This window comes from Lampris incognitus, chromosome 1 (genome assembly GCF_029633865.1).
Source record: "Lampris incognitus isolate fLamInc1 chromosome 1, fLamInc1.hap2, whole genome shotgun sequence".
Lineage (NCBI taxonomy): Eukaryota > Metazoa > Chordata > Actinopteri > Lampriformes > Lampridae > Lampris > Lampris incognitus.
The window spans coordinates 139,251,390-139,272,875 of record NC_079211.1 but is presented as its reverse complement, the minus strand read 5'-3'; the positions used below and the strand labels follow the sequence as shown (position 1 = coordinate 139,272,875).

The 21,486-nt window shown below is 45.2% G+C and overlaps 1 protein-coding gene across 2 annotated transcripts in view; it reads left to right on the top strand.

The window, feature by feature from the left end:
- Positions 1–18,866, top strand: part of adgrv1 (adhesion G protein-coupled receptor V1) — a 180,067-nt gene extending 161,201 nt beyond the window's left edge. For both annotated transcript variants that reach the window (XM_056301758.1, XM_056301746.1), the window contains 4 exons: positions 237–358; positions 10,792–10,977; positions 14,304–14,481; positions 18,393–18,866. In XM_056301758.1, the coding sequence (XP_056157733.1) occupies positions 237–358; positions 10,792–10,977; positions 14,304–14,481; positions 18,393–18,511 (605 nt within the window). In that variant the 3' untranslated portion in view covers positions 18,512–18,866. The remainder of the gene's footprint in view (positions 1–236; positions 359–10,791; positions 10,978–14,303; positions 14,482–18,392) is intronic.
- Positions 18,867–21,486: the final 2,620 nt, after the last annotated feature.

Sequence of the window (21,486 nt, the reverse complement as noted above, 5' to 3'; positions counted from 1 at the left end):
TAATGCAAACGCTCAGTCTTTTACTGGGTCGCCCTCCCACACACTCACATACAAATAAACTGAGCACCAGAAGAGACGTTACATGCCTAATGACTTGCTCTCTTGTACTAAGAATGAATTAAGACAAAAACCTTTCAAACTGGCCTTAATTTGGACTTTAATTTTCTTCTCATATTCTGTTAACTTGTGATTCACTAAACCTGTTCTGCTATCCACACTTGTATTTTGTGTTGCAGAAGTGCCAATGGTGCTGTACCTGTTCCTGCTCATTTCTACAGTCTGGTTGTGGGCAGGCCTCCATATGGGCTACAGATACCTGTGGATGCTTATCCTTTATGTCATCTTCAACTGTCTGTTGGTGAGTCCAGGTTACACTCTTGCTTTTTAAGTACTAGAGTAGTTAACGCATGAGTTTTCTAGTTTCTCATTCTGTTTGCTTATAATTTCATAGGGCTGTGGTAGTTACAGCAATTAAAAGATTGCTTTATCGGGCATCCGGGTAGCGTAGCGGTGTATTCCATTGCCTGCCATCACGTGGCTCACCGGTTCGAATCCCTGTGTTACCTCCGGCTTGGTCGGATGTTCCTACAGACACAATTGGCCATGTCTGCAGGTGGGAAGCCGGATGTGGGTATGTGTCATGGTTACTGCACTAGCGTTTCCTCTGGTTGGGCGGGGTGCCTGTTTTGAAGGGAGGGGGAACTGAGGGGAATAGCGTGATCCTCCCACGTGCTACGTCCCCCTGGCAAAACTCCACATGTGTCAGAGGAGGAGTGTGGTAGTCTGCAGCCCTCCCTGGATCAGCAGAGGGGTCGGAGCAGTGACCGGGACGGCTCGGAAGAGTGGGGTAATTGGCTGGATACAATTGGGGAGAAAAAGGGGGAAACATTTTTTTAAAATTACTTTATTAAGGTAAAGATTGTTTTTTTTATGGTGTTAGACATACATGACACTGTATGTCTGTATACATGAGGCTGGCATTGATGGATCAGATGTCGATCAACGCCCCCACCGACTACGGCCTGGATTCAGACATTTTTGTTTCGCTTTGTTTTCTTGAAAAAGGCGAATGCCTGCTCAGTGCGATCCCAGTACGTCATGTCAGTGCAGGATTCAACGATGGCACTTTTGGATATCAACACTACCAGATCTGGTGTCGCTGGATGTGATCTGAATGCAAAACCAGTTGTTGAATACGGATGTCATTCAACCCCCCTACTCTGTGCGATCTGGCTGCAACGAACACAGTTATCAAACGGTGCCGAAAACCCAGAAATGAGCATGGCTTGGACCCGTTCCATGCCAAACCGTGTGCTAATGGAAATGCCATTGCAACACTTTCTTTCCATGCTCAGAACTGCCCTGCCTTGATAGGGTAAAGCACCATTAAAGAGTAAGGGTGTGGATTGGGCCACTTTACACTCCACTTTGAAGCCCTACTTTGATGTCTTTGTAGAGCAACAGCAGCACCCCAGGAACTGAGAGAAGTCCAGGGTTATCCCTTTGTATCTGCTGAGGCTGAAGCATGCCAGAGCTCACTCGCTCTCTCTCCCTCTCTCTCTCTCTCTCTCTCTCTCTCTCTCTCTCTGTGTATGTTTGTCACTCACTCTCTCTTGCTCGCTTTGTTTGTGTCTGTCTGCTTCTCTTGATCAACTTCCCCCTGTCTCTTTCACTCTCTCTTCTCTCCTTCCCACTGCCATTATCCACCCCTCTTCTCATGCTAAGATAAGAGCACATTAATGAGAGACGACTAGATAACTGTATCGCCAAATATCTCTTCACAGCTGGAAATCCTTGAAGCGTTAGCACTGGCATGTCCATCCGAAGGGTTGCATAGCAGACATTAGTCGATTGGGGGGGGGGGGGGCTGAACTTTTCTGCCAACAGTTTCTGGTATCAGCATTTGATAGCGCTTTGCTCTTGAAGGAAAAGTTGCTCTTTAGCCAGATTTACAAGGAATATTAAATCCCGCTTGTAACACTGGGGTTTACCATGCTGTGATAGAGCAGCTTGTTTCGATTTTAGTTATTGTAATACGTCATCACATTATAATTGTGATTTTTATAGGCTAGGATATAGATCTCATAGTGGAAAAGTACAATCTCTGTTGTGTCCCTTATCTATCAAGCAACAGTTTGAAATGGTTCACTTTCACTAAGTTATGTGGCATATCATTCTACCCTTGTTTCTTTTCGATACAGTCGAGTCTATTCTTTGTTAGCAGGTCTGTAAATGCCTCTGGTTTCCTCCATCATCCTCTTAGAGACGCCATCCGCCTGTCAAGTGTGCCACAGGGGTCTGTGGTAACCCGTGGTGATATGTGGCATCCACTTGCCAAAGGCAACAGTTCTGCACTAAAGTAAACTTGTCCTATTGGTGCAGTGACTAATGAAGAGAAGTGATGTCACAGTCAACAGCCGATGTCGCACTTACCACTTGTCTGTCAGCTCAAATCAAGTTTGGCACCGTCTGTGACGTAATGTGGTCTGTTTACTTAGCCGACCAATGAGAGAATGGTACTCTTTAATATCGTTGGTCATTTCTTCATACCAGAGGATGTTAAGTATGTGTAACAATAACTTTACAATGACTTCATGAAAGTAAAGTGCTTCGCGAAAAAAGAACAGAGGGGAAAAACATGGACATATCCATAAGAACGGGGGTGGAATATCAGCTTAAGTGTGTGTGTGTGTGTGTGTGTGTATGAGTGTGTGTTTGTGAGAACTGGATTGAGATTTTTTTTTGGAGGGTTCCACCCTTTTTCTCCCCAGTTGTACCCAGCCAATTACACCACTCTTCCAAGCCATCCCAGTCGCTGCTCCACCCCCTCTGCCTATCCGGGGAGGTCTGCAAACTACCACATGTCTCCCCCAATACATGTGGAGTCGCCAGCTGCTTCTTTTCACCTGACAGTGAGAAGTTTTGCCTGGGGGATGTAGCACGTGGGAGGATCACGCTATTCCCCCCCAAACGTGCGCCCCGACTGACCAGAGGAGGTGCTAGTGCAGTGACCAGGACACATACCCACATACGGCTTCCCACCTGCAGACACAGCCAATTGTGTCTGTAGGGACACCCATCCAAGCCCGAGGCAACACGGGGATTTGAACCGGAGATCCCCGTGTTAGTAGGCAACAGAATAGACCACTATGCCACCCGGACACCCCCTGATTACATTTTTTTTAAATGTCATTAGAGGCATGATTAAATTTTTGAGAGCATCGCTCTCACTTTTCTTTTTAACTGAGAGAAAAAACACCCCGGTTGGATGTTTGGGCTAAAAGGCAACTTTTGCTCCTTCTGAAGCATCCTTTGTGTACTCTTGCCTTTGATGCAGACCTTCCAGGCCTCCATGTTCTTTCTTCAGTCAGTTGGCCTCTACAACACATGAACACACATGAGCACACGTTCACACACATGCACACACACAGACTCGTGCGCAAGCCCCAAAATCCCCTCCAATTCTCTGGAGAACAGAAACATGAAAAGATGCAACTCCAGTCTAACACAAGCCTCCCATCACACTGACTTCAGGCTGGATAAACACCACCCACAAGATTTTCCATCTCTACTCCTACATTGGTGTAGAGCAGCCAAAGTCGGGACAATACCTGTTTAAGACTCGGTTTGCATCAGTCCTGAAGCTATGGCGGAGAATAAAACCATAGGCTCTATGGTTTGGTCCATGTCTGCTGTAGAGACAGCGAAGGGTTCACCCGGGTGACACAGAGACAGGAGAGAGATGAGTCTCTAAAGCTCACTGTGCCCAGGAACATCAGTAAATCATTACAGCGGATCCAGTTTTTACAAAGTGCCACTAAGGAAAGAGACTTGGCGTCTCATTGAGAGGCCGTCGCCATCTTCCAAACGGAATTGCAATTGATGCATATTTGTGGATGTGTGTGTCATAAGCCTTAATCATTACATACATTTGAGTCTGGGGTTACAGAACAAGTTTAATTCATTTAGTTGGGAACGGGAAAGGGGTTGGAGTAAGAGGACCGGTGTGGGGTGTCTGCTGGGGGGGACATGAAGGTAAAACAGCAAAGGGTCAACATAACTGGGACATGTGTTTCTCATCAACATGTTGCACTGCGTGAAGAGCAATTAAGATGTTATGATGCACAACAGTTGTGGGGCTAATGTAGTGCAAGTTGTGTTAAGGAGGTTCATTTCTGAGAAAACGAGGTGACGACACACTCACGTGTGATGAAGATGTATGTTTCTCTAGAAATGGGAATAGAGCGCTTTTATTCCAGAAAAAAAATGACGAATTAAATCTTACTCAATTTACACTTCCCCCAAGTTAACACATTAGCCATGCAGCATGTTTCAAGGAGTTAATATGGGGGGGGAGTCTGGAAGGAATGAATACAAAATATTTTCCACAGCAGTTAACCATATTTATTACCAACGTGCTCAAGCAAGTTCAGAAGCGTTGCAGCTAAAATAGCAGATATAAGATTATATATACTTTTTACACACCTGTTAATGGAAACGTGTTAATTCCACCAGCTATTTTTCCCCCCTAACAGTAAATTTGATCCTTGGCTTCGGTACAATTCTCACTTTCCATTTTTCTGTTTGGCTTGTTTGTGTCAAGGTTACAAGCATTTTTATATCTGTGCTGTGAGGCACAGTTCATGGGGTCGTGTTGTTTGCTTCATGCCGCGAGTTTTCCATGAAGAGAATTTTCCGTGTTTACTTCACCTTTGTGTTGAGGCAGTTGTTTCTGGTTGTATGGCGGCACACTTCTCAACAGCTGATTTGCCCGTTAAACGACTGCAGATGTTACGGCGATCTGTGCGTCTGTTAATTGTGTGTGTATTTAAATATATAGCGTATGGACTATAGACCACAGTGGCACTGATGACTGCATATGAAGTCTGCTCAGTACTTGTGTGTATGGAGCTGAAACAAGACAATGTGTTGTTTCCATCATGCCATTTTCATGTCTGTCTGTGTCTTCTCGGCCCTTTCCTCCCTTCCTCCGGTTTGATTTATCCGTCGGTCTGGAGCCGCATCTGCTCCTCTTCAGGCTGAATTAGAAAACGGTAATCAAATCATTACATCACCGCTCCTCATTATCTTCTCCAGTGTCAGCTCCGCTGCCGGTAAACCTTACCTCATTGTTTCGTCACGCAGACAAATAGACAACAGCGTGCTGTAGCTGCGCCAGGCCACCTCTCAATTCAATTTCGCCCCTGCATCCTCTTTGAATCTTTACACGTGACTATAAATAGACCATAAATTCCCCGTGGCTTCATTAGGGGCTCGCCGTCGGCCCCGCACGCACTAAAGCGCGCAGATGTAATTTGAACCCTGTGGTTTAAGATGGGCAGATGTCAGAGCGGGATCACTGAGAAAGCCTGCTGAGGACAGTGTTTGCTAATATGCATGGGGGGGGGGGTCTTCCTCTCAAAATTGCAAAGAATTGGGAATGCTTGGGTGGCACGGGGCACAAATATGCTACCGTCCCAACGCAGAGGTTCACGGTTCAAACGCCACCGTTGCATCCAGCCCAACAGCAGTGGCAGTGCTTCCAGCTGGAGAGCAAGTAGTGGTTGCTGTGTCCCGCGTTGTTAATAGCGACTCTAGGTGGTAGGGCGCCTGTACAGCTGCAGGTGGATCTGGAGGAAGAAGCGTAATATTCCTTCTGGAGAGACCTGGAAGAGGTTGGCTGGCTCCACATGTAGAGGAAGGGTGCATGTGGAGGGGGGGGGGGTTTGCCCTCTCCTGCTACCTTAGGGTTTATGCAATGGTTGGACCTCAGGGAAACAGGGAATTGGACATGCCAAAACTTGAATTAAAAGGGGAGAAACACAGATTTAAAAAAAAAAAAAAAAGCACAGAAAATAGTGGTAGCATCCAATCAACTGTGCTCCTCAGTGAGGAGAACATTAAGCTAATGAATTATTCAGTTTTAAACTCGTAGAAAATTGCCAATAAATAATGTTAACTCACTTTATAACCATCCCCGCCTCTGTTGGTTCCCTCAGAACTATCTGTCAGTTAGTCCATCTTTTCATTTTTCAGCATTTCTACTTTACATAGAAAATTCCCCAAATGCACTTTTTCTTCCTTTTTGCTTTTTTTGCTTCACTTTTTTCTTTCCTCTACTGTCCCGTACCACTTCATCATCCTTCCCCTTTCAATTTCTTTGTCTCACAGTAGTCTTTTTTCTCTTTTCCAACAGACCTTCTTTTTGTCTGTCTCTTTCTCTCTCACTCTCTCAATCCAAGCCACAGTCCCTATCTGCTTATCTCCTCCCTCTCTTTTCTTCCCTCCTTCCTTCTCGCCTTATCTCTGTCCTTTCCATAGACCTCGCGGCCTTGCCTGTGAGTAAGGAACACTTACATAACAGGTCTATGGTAGCAAAGCCTGTTCCTCAAACTGTGCTGCCCGCTAATGGTCTGTGCTAATCACCCTCAGTACTGTGCTGATGGAGCCACAGGTAGCAATCTGCACACCCAGACGTGGCCACACACACCTGTTTGCAGGTGCACAACGCTGCAGCTTGTCACCACTATACTTGCAAATATCTTCTATTTGCAGTTATCTTCCCTAACCAAGCGCTGATTCTGACCTTGACCCTAAACCAAAGCCCCAACTTTTCCATGCCCTGTTTTTAATTAAAGAAAGAACAAGATAAAGTTGTATATGCGGAGCTCCAAAACTTACTGAACTACTAGGGCTGTCACTTTAAGAAAAAAACATATTCGATATTCGTGGCAGAATTGTACCCATATTCGAATTTGGATTCGAATTTCCACGTAAAAAACGGTCTTTAAAATGGCAAGACTAAAAATAACCCGTAATTTATTGACCAGTAATTATTTTGATCATGCGTTTTACCATTTGTATCCACAAGAGGGGACAAGCAGACAGACAACATATTTCGGTCGAAATAATTAGTGAAGTTTAATGCAAATTATGAAGTCAAATGTTGCCATATTTTCAAAAACAATTACCACAGAGTATGCTTCTCAAAAAAGTAATAATAATGTCAATAATCCTCACGGCAATTGGGCTGCATTCAGCGCTGCCATGGCAATGTAACGTAGGCTACTAACAGAACGTGGCCTATAAGTAGCCTAGGCAAGCCCACCAAACTAAATAACTAAAATAAATAATAATAAAATAAAAAATAGTGGGTTATGTGGCCTTTGTAAATACGATTATACATAGCCTACACATAGGCCTAACTGGACTGGGAGGCTACAAATTATTCGCCAGGAATATCAACTGGTTAACGTGTTCAGTGTCAAGAGCGGAGCGCTTTTTGTTAACAATATTCCCAGCTGTGGAAAAGACTCGCTCAGAACGCACTGATGTCCCGGGAACACTCAGCTACTTTCTTGCAAGCTGCGCCAGGTGGGGATATTTTGCGCTACCCAGCGTCTTCCACCATAGAAGAGGATTGCTGTCTGCTGGCATCGTTGTCTCTCTTCGGCAGGACCACATCTCTTGGTGCAGTACATTTTCTTGGTCGTCTCTCGTCTCGCCCCTTCCCTTGTATGTTTCTCCAAACAGATCGCCCTTTATCGTTCAGTTCCCATGCCTCCGACATTACGTGTGTTGTAACTGTAACATAAGAGTCTGTGGCTATAGACGTCCACCCATCTGTAGTGAGTGCAATTTCCTTATCGCTTAGTATCTGGCGTACATTTTCACGAGTAGTATCGTAGAGTTTCACAATTTTTTTTTAGTTATTGTGGTTCTGCTGGGATAGTGTAACGTGGCTCAATTTCACGGAGAAAATCTTTAAAGCCTCCACCTTCCGCGATGCTTATTGGCCGCATGTCTTTACATGTGAATTTGGTGAGTTGTGAAGTGATCGCCTCTTTTCGTGTAGAGGACAGAGCAGCCGAAGGTGAGAAAAACGTTGTCAGCCTCGGTTGTTTAGCAGCAGCAGACGCACCAGCAGGGTCCTGCAGTTCTTTGTATTCGGCCAGATGATGGAACTGCATGTAGGTCGGTCGTGGAACTATGGTATGCTAGTTCACGCTCACATAGTTTGCATATTACCTTGTCCTTGTTTTCAGTCTTTCCATTTAAAGTCCAAAAACCAAAGTGTTTCCCAATCGCACTCCTAAGATTCTCTGGAGTGACGATCTTTCTGGTATGCTGATCATCGGGCTCGTTGTCGGCAGCACCAAATTCCTCCATTTTCTCGTTTCTGGCTGCAGCCTAGGCCTACGTTTCCGCTCCATGGACTTATGGGTAATGGACTTATGGGTAATTAGAGCTGGAATTCTTGCCGTAGCATACTTTTGGCATTTTTGACATTGATTAATTAATCATTTTAAAGTACAATCAATGTATTTATTATTTATTTATTTATTTATTTATTTATTCAATCCGAATTTCCCCATTTACGTTCGAATCTCATGTTTTTATGCAAATTCGAAATTAAATTCGATATTCGAATATAATGTGACAGCAGTATGAACTACAGAACTATAATGATGAAATGACCAAAAACAATACCACACATGCATGGAGAGTTAGACTACTTGCAGACTGTATCTGGGCACATCAAGTTATGAAGCAAAGTTAATGACCTGTGAGGCTGCTCTGTGTGCACATCCATTTGCAAGGCTTTTTCCCATCTTACAAGCTGGATGTTAACTATTTACGGTACACAAATAAACGCACAGTTTGAATCCTGCTGCCTTCCTCACATGGCTCATTATGTTGATTGTGGTGGCCATTAATAGTTTATTTTGTCCTTTCTATGACCATGTTCCTTTGGTGCATGGATAATGTTTATTGCTCTACTGAAGATAGAGGAGGCTTCTCTGCCAGTTTACTGTCCCCTGTTAATCAGCGGTCGAGGCCACTTATACTGACATTTAATCTATATGGTAGCACCATGTGGTTTGCTGTTATGCAAGTTACCAGTTTAAGAACTGGACAAATTGACAAGCATCAATTTGTAATATGCAAACGGTATTAAGAGACAGTTTCAGACTTTGGAGCTGTCATAACTTTTAAACTCGTTGAAAAATAGTCCTTGGTTGCTGACTCATTTGATTAACTAGCCATCCATCCATTATCCTGACCGCTTATCCTGCTCTCAGGGGCGTGGGGATGCTGGAGCCTATCCCAGCAGTCATTGAGTAGCAGGCGACAGTGATGTGCAGTCAAGGCAGTGCCTCACCCAGGCTGATAAGGAAAAAAAAGAAATATCATTATAGTTAGAAAAAAAAAAACAACCAAAAATAAATGTTTTTACTTATTTATTTTAGCTTTAATTTGTTAAGATTGTCGCAAAACATATCATGTAAAACTTGTTGTTTTATCGGTTAAAGGCATGCCCTATTCAGGATGGCTTGCTCCCAAAGCTAGCATTCGTGAATGCAGGCTGCTGAGGCAGAGTCTGCTTGTGCCTCTGTCTGGCCTGTAGGTAAGTACTTACTGCCTACCCAGCCATAGACCTCACTGCATGCTACTGGCAGGCAGGGAGACACCCTGGACAGGCCGCCAGACCATCACAGGGCCGACACACACACACACATTCACACCTAGGGACAAATTAGGACAGCCGATTCACCTGACCCACATGTCTTTGGACTGTGGGAGGTAACCAGAGCACCCGCAGGAAACCCACGCAGACACGGGGGGAACATACAAACTCCACACAGAGGAGGACCCCCAAGGTTGGACCACCCCAGGGCTTGAACCCAGGACCTTCTTGCTGTGAGGCAACCATGCTCAATTAACTAAAAAAAGAAAAAAGTAATGCTTTTCATGCCAGCATTTCTCACGGGCGAAAAATAATTGCAAAATGTCATTTAAACAAAATAATAGTGAAGTAATAGAAGTCATTGCCTGTGTCTAGCGATGGTGAATCTCAACAATGTGTTCAGAATAACCATTAGCCAGTGTGTGTGATACAGTGTGTGTCGCTGTGAATTCAAAATAGAAAAAGGGATAGCCGCACACCCCTAAATTCAACTCGACATTTCACCAGATCTACAATTCATAACAACTTCTTTATGTAGCAGGTGGCCCGTAAACACACACAGTCAACTGCCTCACCAGCTTGCATCGGTAAATTCAAGTAGTTCTCATATTATATGTATGTATGTATGTATGTGTGTGTGTGTGTGTGTGTGTGTGTATGTGTAAAGCAGCTGTGCAGATTGTGCGTGAGCACTTGAGCTTTTTTTACGCCACCTTATCCCGTGTTTCGTCTCTGTCTGTGGCTTCCATCATGTCGTGGCCTGCCGAGTGGTGTTTCTGAAACATGGAACATTTCTGTGGAATCTGGCACACCAGTGTCGTGGGGTAATTCGCATCCCGTTGCTGTTGACCCAGAGGGTCTGTCGATGAAGCGGAGGAAGCAGACCCACCCGTGTGTCCGCGATGTCATGCCCCAGAGATGATGTAAGGACATTCCATACATCTCAGGGCATGCCTTTGTCGTGGTCCTGTGCACCGCCCCTGTGCTAAGCAGGATCCCCGAGGAAATTCAACTCCCCTCTGGTCATTCAGTGTAACATGAAGAAGATGATGATGGCAAAACAACGATGTTTGTGGAGATGATCTCGATGATAATGATTTTTATTGTGTTATGTCTGATGACCCCCATCGGTGTTTTCAATCTTTATTATGAGCAATAGCCGTAAAACAAATATTGCTCCGTCTGTTATTAATTATTCAAAACATTGCATTTTTGCAAAAATGTTTACTTTATCATTTGTGCTGGATAAGAAAATGAGAGCTGAGGATAGAGGGTAGAAAGTATTGTTTTAACACTTAAAATGTCCTCCCTTCTCTCTGCAGGGCCTGTATGTGTTTGCTGTGTACTTTGTAATGCACAACCAGCTGTGTTGGCCGGCCAAAGCCAGTTACACGGTGGAGATGAGCGGCCATGATGGTCCTGACTCCGCATACCAGGGTGGGGGAGCTGCCACCGTAGGAGGCGAGATCAGCAAATCTACTCAGAATCTCATCAGTGCCATGGAGGAGGTAGGAGAAACACACACACACACATACTCGCAAATCTATACTTGTGGGGCCCCTTCACTGACTATATTCATTTCCTAGCCCTTAACCCTAACCTTAACCACGCAAACTACATGCCTAACCCTAACCTTAACCTAACCCTAATTTTAACCTTAACCCTAAAACCAAGTCCTAACCCTAAAATAGATCCTTTTACTTGTGAGGCCGCATAAAATGGCCCCACAAGGTAGGTGGTTTCTGGTTTTTCTATTCTAATGGGGTCATTTGGGCCCCATTGGGTAAGAAAAATGAGTACACACACACACACATACACATACACAAAGGCTGATGCACATAGAGTATACAGCCTTATTTTGATCCATAGTCCCTGTATAAATCTAATCTTACACCTTAATTTAGTCAGAGGCCCTGCTTCTGTTTTGACCTTTGACCTCTTCACCTTCCCTACCTTCAGCTCTAATGAACTCAGTACTTGGCTTTGTTCTTCTTTTTCATTCTCATAAATTCCCCCTCACCTTGTTCCCCTCTTATCTTCTCTATCATTCCGTTTTTCTATGCATCTCTTCGTCTGAATCCCCCCCCCATTTCTACCACTTCTATTTCTGTTTTTTATTCATCTCTCTCTCTCTCTCTCTCTCTCTCTCTCTCTCTCTCTCTCTCTCTCTCTCTCTCTCTCTTTCTTGCTCTTTGTTCCTCTTCCTCCAACCTCCCTCAGCCCCTTTCCCATGGCTGTGTGTTTGTTTATTCTCTGTCCACCCTCACACATTTCTCACTTGGGCTGTGTGCGCCTCCACAGGGAACATGCTGTGCCCCTCACTCACTCTGTTTGACTGTTTGCTTTTCATTGACGCCCAACAGCCCTCAATTGCTGCCACAAAATTGAGAGGGTCATTATGTAACATCTGGGCCAGAGTGTGTGTGTGTGTGTGTGTGTGTGTGTGTGTGTGTGTGTGTGTGTGTGTGTGTGTGTGTGTGTGTGGTTGAGCAGCCACTTTTGATGGCCTTCATTAATACCTCCATAAACTCTCCTTGTGACTCCTCGAGATTCTGTAAGACCCCCTATATCACACTAACACATGCAGACAGACCCAAGACACACAAACCAACACGCACAAACACAACTTCTACACTAGCCACCAGCACCTTAGCAAGTTGATTCTTGGAGAATACCCTATAAGGAGGTAGTTAGCTGGAAAAAAGGGACTGGTTGAATCAGAGGAGCGCTGAGACAGAGGGAGAGAAAGAGGAGGAGGAGAAAAGGGGCAGATTTAATTTCATTATTCTTTGGAACATCCCCCTTCCACCCTCTTCCTCCAACACGCTCCTCTTCCTCTCTCTGTCTCTCTGTCTCTCTCTCTCTCTCTCTGTCTGTCTGACCAATGAAGGAATCCAGCAATCTTGTTTTATTCATGACAGTACGCTGACTTTCTGAGATTTGGCTACTCCTGTACAACCCAGAAACACCCCAACATATGGGGTTGACTGCTGACAAGAGCAGAGTAAGATGTGTGATTTGAATGGTGGAAATCAACGGGAGATTACTACATGGATGGCAACTTGCATTGTGAGGGGTTTAATTGTCTGGAGGGCCACAATGTGTTGGTCATCACATCAGTGGCCATAAGCAGAAGTCACCTAACCAGGATACTTGCACAGACACGCACATGTGTGCGCATGCACACACACACACACACATTGAAATCACTTATGTATGTCACCTTATCAATACTTTCTTTTCACATCTATCCATCCATCCATTCGTTATCCAAGCCTCTTATCGTAATTAGGGTTGCGGGATGCTTGTCACATCTAGTACAGTGATATTGTAGAAAGTTTATTGATCAGCTCCTCTCCTTACACAGTGTGCGTTGTTTAGCCAAACCTGCTTTAGTCCCTCAGGTATAACCTGGTTGTGCTGTGTGGGACTCTTTCTCTGACATTCTATCCCATTCCTGTCTTCCCATCCATTGCTACTCTTTCTCTCTCTGTTTATCTTTATTAATGCATGCGCTCTCTCTCACTCGCTCTCTCTGTCTCCCTCCCTCACTCTTTCTCTCTCATTGTGTCTATGGGCTGAGCTTCTTAATTGCGCCGCCTTTTGTCCTAAAAGGCGTGAGTGTTCAGTAGTGAGTAAATGATCGTCATCGTTGGAACAGGGTTCGGACATAATTTACATGTAAACCTCGATTTAGTGTGGAACCACAAAGCCAGTGACCAGCCTCTCACCCCATGAACCTGCTATGACCCTGTGGGCCTTAACCTTTTGGGATAATTTGACAACGTGCACTCTGTCTGACCCTAACTCATTACATACGTGATTTCACGGCTGGTAGATGAAACCGTACCCTGTACAAAGACAGTGAACTCAACATGTTCTTCCAATGTGCAGAGTCATCAATAAATCACAAGAGGGAGAGGGTCTGAAGCAAAGACTTGCTCAGTGGGTGGCATGGTGGCGTAGCAGTTAGCACTGTTGCATCACAGCAAGAGGTTCTTGCGTTCAATTCCACCCCATCTGAACGGCGTTTGCATGTCCTGCCCGTATTTGCATAGAAGTTTCCCCTCTGGAGACTCCGGTTTACTCCCACAGTCCAAAGACATGCATGTTAGCTGAATTGGAGTCTGTAAATTGTCCATTGGTGGCAGCACGGTGGCACAGTGGTTAGCGCGGTCACCTCACTGCAAGAAAGTCCTGGGTTCGAGCCCTGGGATAGTCTAACCGTGGGGGTCATCCCGGGTCGTCCTCTGTGTGGCGTTTGCATGTTCTCCCCTTGTCTGCATGGGTTTCCTCCGGGTGCTCCGGTTTCCTCCCACAGTCCAAAGACATGCAGGTCAGGTGAATCAGCCGTACTAAATTGTCCGTAGGTGTGAATGTGTGTGTCGTGTTGGCCCTGTGATGGTCTGGCAGCCTGTCCAGGGTGTCTTCCCGCCTGCCACACTGACTGCTAGGATAGGCTCCAGCATCCCCGCGACCCTGAGTAAAGATAAGCAGTTTGGAGAATGAATGAAATTGTCCATTGGTTTGAGTGGTGTGTGAGTGGTGTGTGAGTGGGCCCTGTGATGGACGAGCAACCTGTCCAGAGTATCTACCGTACCTTCCACTGACTTCCTGTTGGGATAAGCTCCAGGCCCCCCGCTACCCTAAATTGGATAAAGCGGGTGTAGGTAGTGGATGAGTGGACATTCCTAGTGCAGCCATATATATGTTAAAAAATGTTAACTACACTTTTGTTGATGGATACTGATGTCTCTATACATATCTCCGCACTTGTGTGTGTGTGTGTGTGTGTGTGTGTGTGTGCGTGCGTTCATGCATTTGCCTGCAACAGGTGTCCGCAGACTGGGAGCGGGCTTCGCTGCGGCCCAGCAGCCAGCCCAGTAGTGTGTATAAGCCCAGTCCTGTGATGGAGACCTACTCCACAGAGGGAGGCTTTGTCAACACCAGTCTGGTCACTGGAGATGAGGAGTCACAGGAGTTCGACGACCTCATATTTGCCTTAAAGACTGGTGAGGATCCCACATTCACCACACATGGATATGGTCCCATAATCACATTTGTGTATATACACACAGACGCACACACACACACACACACACACACACACACACACACACACACACACACACACACACACTAAGTCATTCCTCTGCAGACTTTGAATCTCACTGCTACCTTGGAAACCATTCTGCTTTCACCACCATCAATGTTTTAAAAGCCGAGGGCCTGAACTGTTGGATAATATATCAGCAACACACACGCACATACACACACACACACTTATCCCCTCTCACTCTTTCAAATCACTGAGTATTTACTCTACAGTGTCTGAATAAGACACCTCTATATTGTTACTGGGAGATAGAGCCAGAGGTAATAGGGTTCCTGCAAATCATTTAAAATTAAATATTAAAAGTAACCCAGCTGGCAAATGTCCTTTTGCTATAAAAACTTAACTTAAACAATCAAATGGGGGGCACGGTGGCGCAGTGGTTAGCGCTGTCGCTTCACAGCAAGAAGGTCCTGGGTTCGAACCCCGGGGTTGTCCAACCTTGGGGATCATCCCAGCTCGTCCTCTGTGTGCAGTTTGCATGTTCTCCCCGTGTCTGCGGTAGGGTTTCTCCGGGTGCTCCTGTTTCCCCCATCCACCATCAAAAAAGACATGCATGTTAGGGTTAATACTCCTGTCTGCGCCCCTGACTGAGGCGTGGCGAGACGAACTGGAGTTGGTCCCCGGATGCTGCATGGCGCTACCCGCTGCTCCTAGCTACACAGCTAGGATGGGGTAAATGCGGAGTGTAATTTCCCCACAGGGATCAATAAAGTATCTCAAAATCAGATCAGCATGTTACAGAGGAAACACCATATTTCTTTAAGTACGATTGTACAGGTGTGGACAACTCGCTGTCCATTACTCATATCCTAGCCATGGTTGTGGTTTCTATAATCATTTACTGCTCAGGAGGTCTTTATCAGTTCTTAGTATGCCACCATCCCACCCTCACCCCCAGCCCCCTACTACACATGCAAACATACACACACACACACACACACACACACACTCATACGCAAAGACACACTCATGCCAGTGAGTGCTCTGACTGATAGAGACCTTATCAATGGAAAATATGCAGCCTGCCATGCATATCTGCCGTCCCCTTCATATATGCTCCAAATCATGCCGAGTGTCACAGCCAAGAAAGAGCTAAAGTCTCACACCTCTGCACAGGGGTAACTGGGCTGAGTGATAGAAAGTGAGAGAGAAGAAGAAGAATGATGTGCCTAAATATGAGGAGACGTCACTGGATCCTATAGGTTATGGTCTTTTGAAGCTCGATTCATCTTGTTTAATTTGTTTTTCTCAATATTCAAAATTGTTGAAAATTGGTATTGTGGACAATTTATCATTATAAAGTTCATTATGACATTTTTTTCAGCACTAAATTGTATTTGGTCTTACCAAAAGCCGTATGTGTCAGATTTGCAAAGAAAACTTTGAAGGAGTTTTGAGAAAAACTAAGTGGAGACCCAGGTCAAACTCACGAGTAGAGTCTGTTGTACTGCTTAAGTGCTAATAAGGTCTCTGGGACACAGCACTGGTGACCTGTTAGAGGCCACTGGAGACCGGCCAGAAAAACACCGCCTATCATCAAGGGTGTAAATGAGTGCTGTTTAGGCTGAGAGGGTGGAGAGATAACATCTCACTGAGTGTGCTATTACAGGGAGAACTGGACCCAAAGTTGTGTGTGTGTGTGTGTGTGTGTGTGTGTGTGTGTGTGTGTGTGTGTGTGTGTGTGTGTGTGTATGTGTGAATGGAGCCCTTGTATGCAAACTCAGCAATACGATGTATTCATTCTGATTATCCAGGAACACATTTGCCATCAATTAAAAAAAAAAAAAAAAACTGAGCGCCTCAGTAGGCAAATAAAATACATACCACATAGCCGTAACGTGCCTGGTTCGATTCCAACCAGTGACCTTTGTTGCATGTCGTACCTATCTCTCTTGCCCCTTGTTTCCCCTATGGTTTTCCCCCCCGCTTTTTCTCCCAAATTGCATCCGGCCAACTACCCCACTCCTCCAAGCCCTCCCAGTTGCCGCTCCAACCCGTCTGCCAGTCCGGGGGGTGGGTTGGGGGGGCTGCAGGCTACCACGTGCCTCCTCCGATACTTTTGGAGTCACCAGCCGCTTCTTTTCACCTGACAGTGAGGCGTTTCACCAGGGGGACGTAGTATGTGGGAGGATTACGCTATTTCCCCCAGTTCCCCCTCCCACCCAAACAGGCGTCCCGACCGACCAGAGGAGGCGCTAGTGCAGCGACCGGGACATATACCCACATCCAGCCTCCCACCCACAGACACGGCCAATTGTGTCTGTAGGGACGCTTGACCGAGCCGGAGGTGACACGGGGATTCGAACTGGCGATCCCCGTCTTGGTAGGCATTGGAGTAGACTGTTACGCTACTCGGACGCCCCTTTGTTTTCTGTCTGCCACGTCACTACCCTCTATCCAATAAAGGCAAAAATGGCAACAACAAAAAAAAAACATAACTGTTCGATCTTTCCTGCATCTGGAAAAAAATAGAGCTTATTACTGAAATCAGAAAATGGCATCATTGTCAAAAAAAACTGGAAAGTGATTTTGGTGTCAACCCCTACCAGTCACAAGGACCTTAAGCTTTCAGCCGTCAGTGCAGCCTTCACACATTCCCCGGTAACCTCTGCCCTTCTCACAGCTCGTCACACTGAACTTGTAACCTGGTTTAATTTGAACCGATTCTGAACCGCTCAGCAGTAAAGATAATTACCTCATTAGAATTACATAACATGGTACCACTACCTGTCAGGGGTCAGCAAGCAGCGCTGGAATGGCCAGTCTCATTTCATTAAGTAGTCATTCATTAACACACACACACACACACACACACACACACACACACACACACACAGATGCAGACCGGATCTGACTGCTGATGATTAACAGCGTGGCTCTACTGTAATAGAAGAGCTTTTCCCTTATCATTCACCATCATTAATAAAAGCCTTGACATACCTGAGCCTGGTGTGCTCTAGCTCAGAATCCCTCTAGTTATGTCACACTTATCACCCCGTAACCTCGGTCCACGGGTCACAGTTTACCCTTTAGAGAGCAGATTTACCTTAAGGCAGCATAAGATAGGGGTTCAAGTTGCTGCTCATTGTCCCCCTTGTAGATAACGGTATCAGCTGCAGGCATTATATGGCCGGTACACAGTGGCTGAGCCAAATCTCATTGGTTGATGTTTTCCTTCCCTGATGAAAATTTAACAGGTTACCGTGTCCATGCATGGGCCCACTTCTTTGTCTGTGTGTCTGTGTGTGTGTTTGATTGTGCGTGCATGCATGCTAATTATTATTTACACTGATGTGTGTCACTGTTTTCAGACTGTCCACATGGCTTGATAACTACTATATAAAACCATAATACCTGGGAGGCTGTTATTTAATGTGATTATAACTACTTTAATATGATTACGAGTGAGGGATCGATTATGATCATATCCTATGTTCCCCATTTCCAGCTGGTTGTGTAACAATGAAAGAAAATGTAGCATGTCAGCTGATGAGACAAGAATGAACATAATGAATAGTCAGCACTGTTAAGTTTTCCTTTTGTTTGTTTTTTTGTTTTGTTTTTTTGTCTGTGAATCCTTAAAAGTCATTTGAATTGAATGTGCCTTGGCTTTTGTGCTGTACAACTTCTGTATCCACTGCATCAAATTGTTTATAAAGAAGTTGTGGCCATATATATATATATATATATACATATATATACTGTGAAGGAAAATGAGATCCTGGAGAAGAACATGGAAATCCTTTTAACATAAATACAAATGAACAGATGTCAGATCTAACACTTAGCCGTCTTTCTCTGTTTCAGGGACTGGCCTTAATGTAAATGATAACGAGTCCATCCATGGAAGCCACGATGGAGTGAGCGTGGCCAACTCCCAAATTGTTGAGTTGAGACGGATCCCCATCGCCGACACACACCTCTAACCACCGTTCAGCCCTCCAGCCCCGCAACCGTCCCTTTTTATGCCAGAGAGGAAGAAAAATACACCACAGTATTTTTGTATCTCAACTCCATTTGCACTAAAATGGCTTTTTTTTGTTGAATGGAAATGTTTTCTTATAGTTGCTTGATATGAAAGTTTGTGATATTTACTGTACATCTCAAGAACATATAAATGTTTTACTAAATTAATTTTTAAAAGTCGATTTTTTTTTGTGGAAGCAGAGAAAAAGTTCCCCCTAGATGTATATATTCTTTCTTCTGTCTAGATCTTAGGACAAGACAAAGCCAGAGGTGCCCTCAGCACAACTCTACTTCTGCTAGGGATGGAGATTGTGTAACACTTAATAAATAATTCACCATCTATTTTACATATGGCTGTGTTGATTCCATTTGTACCGCTTGTATTGCTTATTAAGAATCCAGCTGTCGAAGAGGATAGTTCAAAGTGTAAAAGACAGAGGGAAAGAGAGGAAGAAGAAGAAAAAAAGGCGGGGGGGGGGTCCTGGGGAGAGATGAGTGTCTCTGATGGTTACGTAACCGAGGATGTGGGATAGCTGAGCCGCTGTGCGGTCACACGGTAAGGACGGCGTGCGAATGAATGTAGCCTCTCATGGGAATTTCACAAACTTGATCTGAACTGGCTGAGGAGTCAGGCCCAGCCACAGAGTTCAGGCCCAGCCATTCTGCTGCCGTCCGCAGAAAAGTGCTGTTGCAGGTAGAGACTTTTTTCCCCCTTTTTTTACATTATTCAGAGTTGGAGAATGACAAAAATGTCAGCAATCGATATGAATTCAAGTCTCCAACAACGCAAAGAGAAAGCCTATTTAAAAGAATATGAAGGCACAGGCTCCTGCACTTTCTGAGTGAGGAAGTAAGAATTTTAATTGCAGGGGTAATCTTTCATTGGGTCAAGAAATACAAGAAGTATCTTTTTTTTAAAATGCAGTCGTTTCAAGCATATGTATATTCCCTTTGACTCGCCATCGCGTTGAACCATTTGGAATTTGCTATGATGCACTGAACCTTAACTTCTGTCACTTGGTTACTCATAAGAGAGACCATTACTTTTACTGCTGCAGAAAAGAGTTTAAAAAGAGCGTTTTTTTAATGCCACAGGTGGAGAAACTGACCCTCTATTCGTCTCTTTTCTGCAGTTAAGTGTTTTCATTTTGCTGACCTTGCACATTTTGAGGTAGCACTGGATTGAATCGTCTTCAGGTATTTTACTCAAAGTCCAGAGGTCGTCCGAGTTGCTAATGATTGCATTCTGCCTCTTGTAGACAAACTGTTGAGAATGCAGACTCGGTTATAACTAGAAAGAAAGAAAAGATGGGGAAAATCTCACAACGCCTTTAGCTAGCTGCCAGAAGGGTTGTGCATGGCACAAAAAAAGAAAATCTGTCAGAAATATTCCGAGTTGACGCTAACACATTTTACCAAGGGACAGCAGCACCAGGGTTGGCGTGTCCCCACACTGAAAGCTGATGCCTATTCACTTGTTCCTCTCTGGGTGCATCACAACTCCCAAGTGTCTGCAGCATCGGATACTATCCGTGTGACGGAGAAAACAGGGCACTGAGATATGGTACCCTACCTTGTTTTGTTTTGGGGTTTTTTTTGTATTTTTTGTTTTTCAGCCCGGATCCCTGGCTCACACTAAGGTCATTTTCTCACCCCGAAGGCGACAAATTTAACGTCCGCCACAGAGAAAAGCAACCCTATTATTTAACTACAATGGAGGGTGGAGAAACTTCTCACGCGCTCCTATCGCATCACCTCTGAGAATTTAACTGACTCTGGGGTCCGAGATCTGTGTTTTGGGATAATATACGTATAGCGTGTGTGTGTGTGTGTGTCTACTGGTTTGTGTATCCCGGAACTACGACACTGTGAGCAACTACCTGATACAGCCGGCAGGAGACTCTCCTGGCGAATCCACAAGAGGATTATGTTATGTCTGCACACATCGACAGTGCTGCATTTGATTTGGTGCTGTTCTATTGTGCTGGGATCGATTGGTGAGGCCTGCGGACTCTGGGTTGTTTGATCGGGTCTGCCTGTGATGCTGTGTCAGTCTAAATAAAGAATGCAACGTAGAGGTTGTGTCGAGCGACAGCGCTGTGTCATGACGTGATTTCTAAATACAACAGATTATGCGGTTTTTGTGCCCGCTAAACCTGCAGAAATAAGACCAAAAAAACCAAACTGTAGTTCTCACAGCACCCGCACTGCGATCCCCAGCAAACAGCGTCTCGGCGCTCCGGTGTTGCGTGCTGTTTGCGGGTGTGTAATATGCGCACATTTGGCGCAAAATTAGCCAACGCAGTTAGAAAATTGTTAGCTTCTTCAACGTTGGCGGTACTGACGCCAGGTGCGTCCTTAGGTCTGATGAAAAGCCAGGAATCCTTTTTTGTGTGTTTGTTTGTATGGAGTGCTATGTTGCAAGCAAACAATTCTGTGCATTTTCGTGTTATTAAAACTTAATTTAGCAGTAAAAAAAAAAGTCATCAAAAAATCTAAAACTGGACTGGCCAGCGGACCCGTTTCCACAAATGCGGATGTCCCTGCTCGACTGGCTGGCTGAGTGATCAGTTTGATACGATTGGGCCGCTGGATCAGGTGACCAACGACGGTTCCAGCTAGCGGCGACCAACGAGGTCGTTGAAGTTACACGATTGGTCGGCTGACCAACGACGCCGCTGATAAACACGGAAGTGGGCGTTTCCCTACCGGCATAAATCAGTGCAGCGGTTAGCACGCAAACGAACGTAATATATTGCTGCTCGTCATGGCCATGCAGGCCATGCAGACCGGCAGTTCCGATAACACCGTGGGCGGTCTGGCGACAGCCTCGCCTAGCGTTGACCTGTGTTTTTAGTGTCGTCGTGTGGAGTGCGGGGAGTTGTGTCGAAGGTGCCTGGCTGGGAAAGCCTGGTGTGCGGCATCCGGTAGGCCC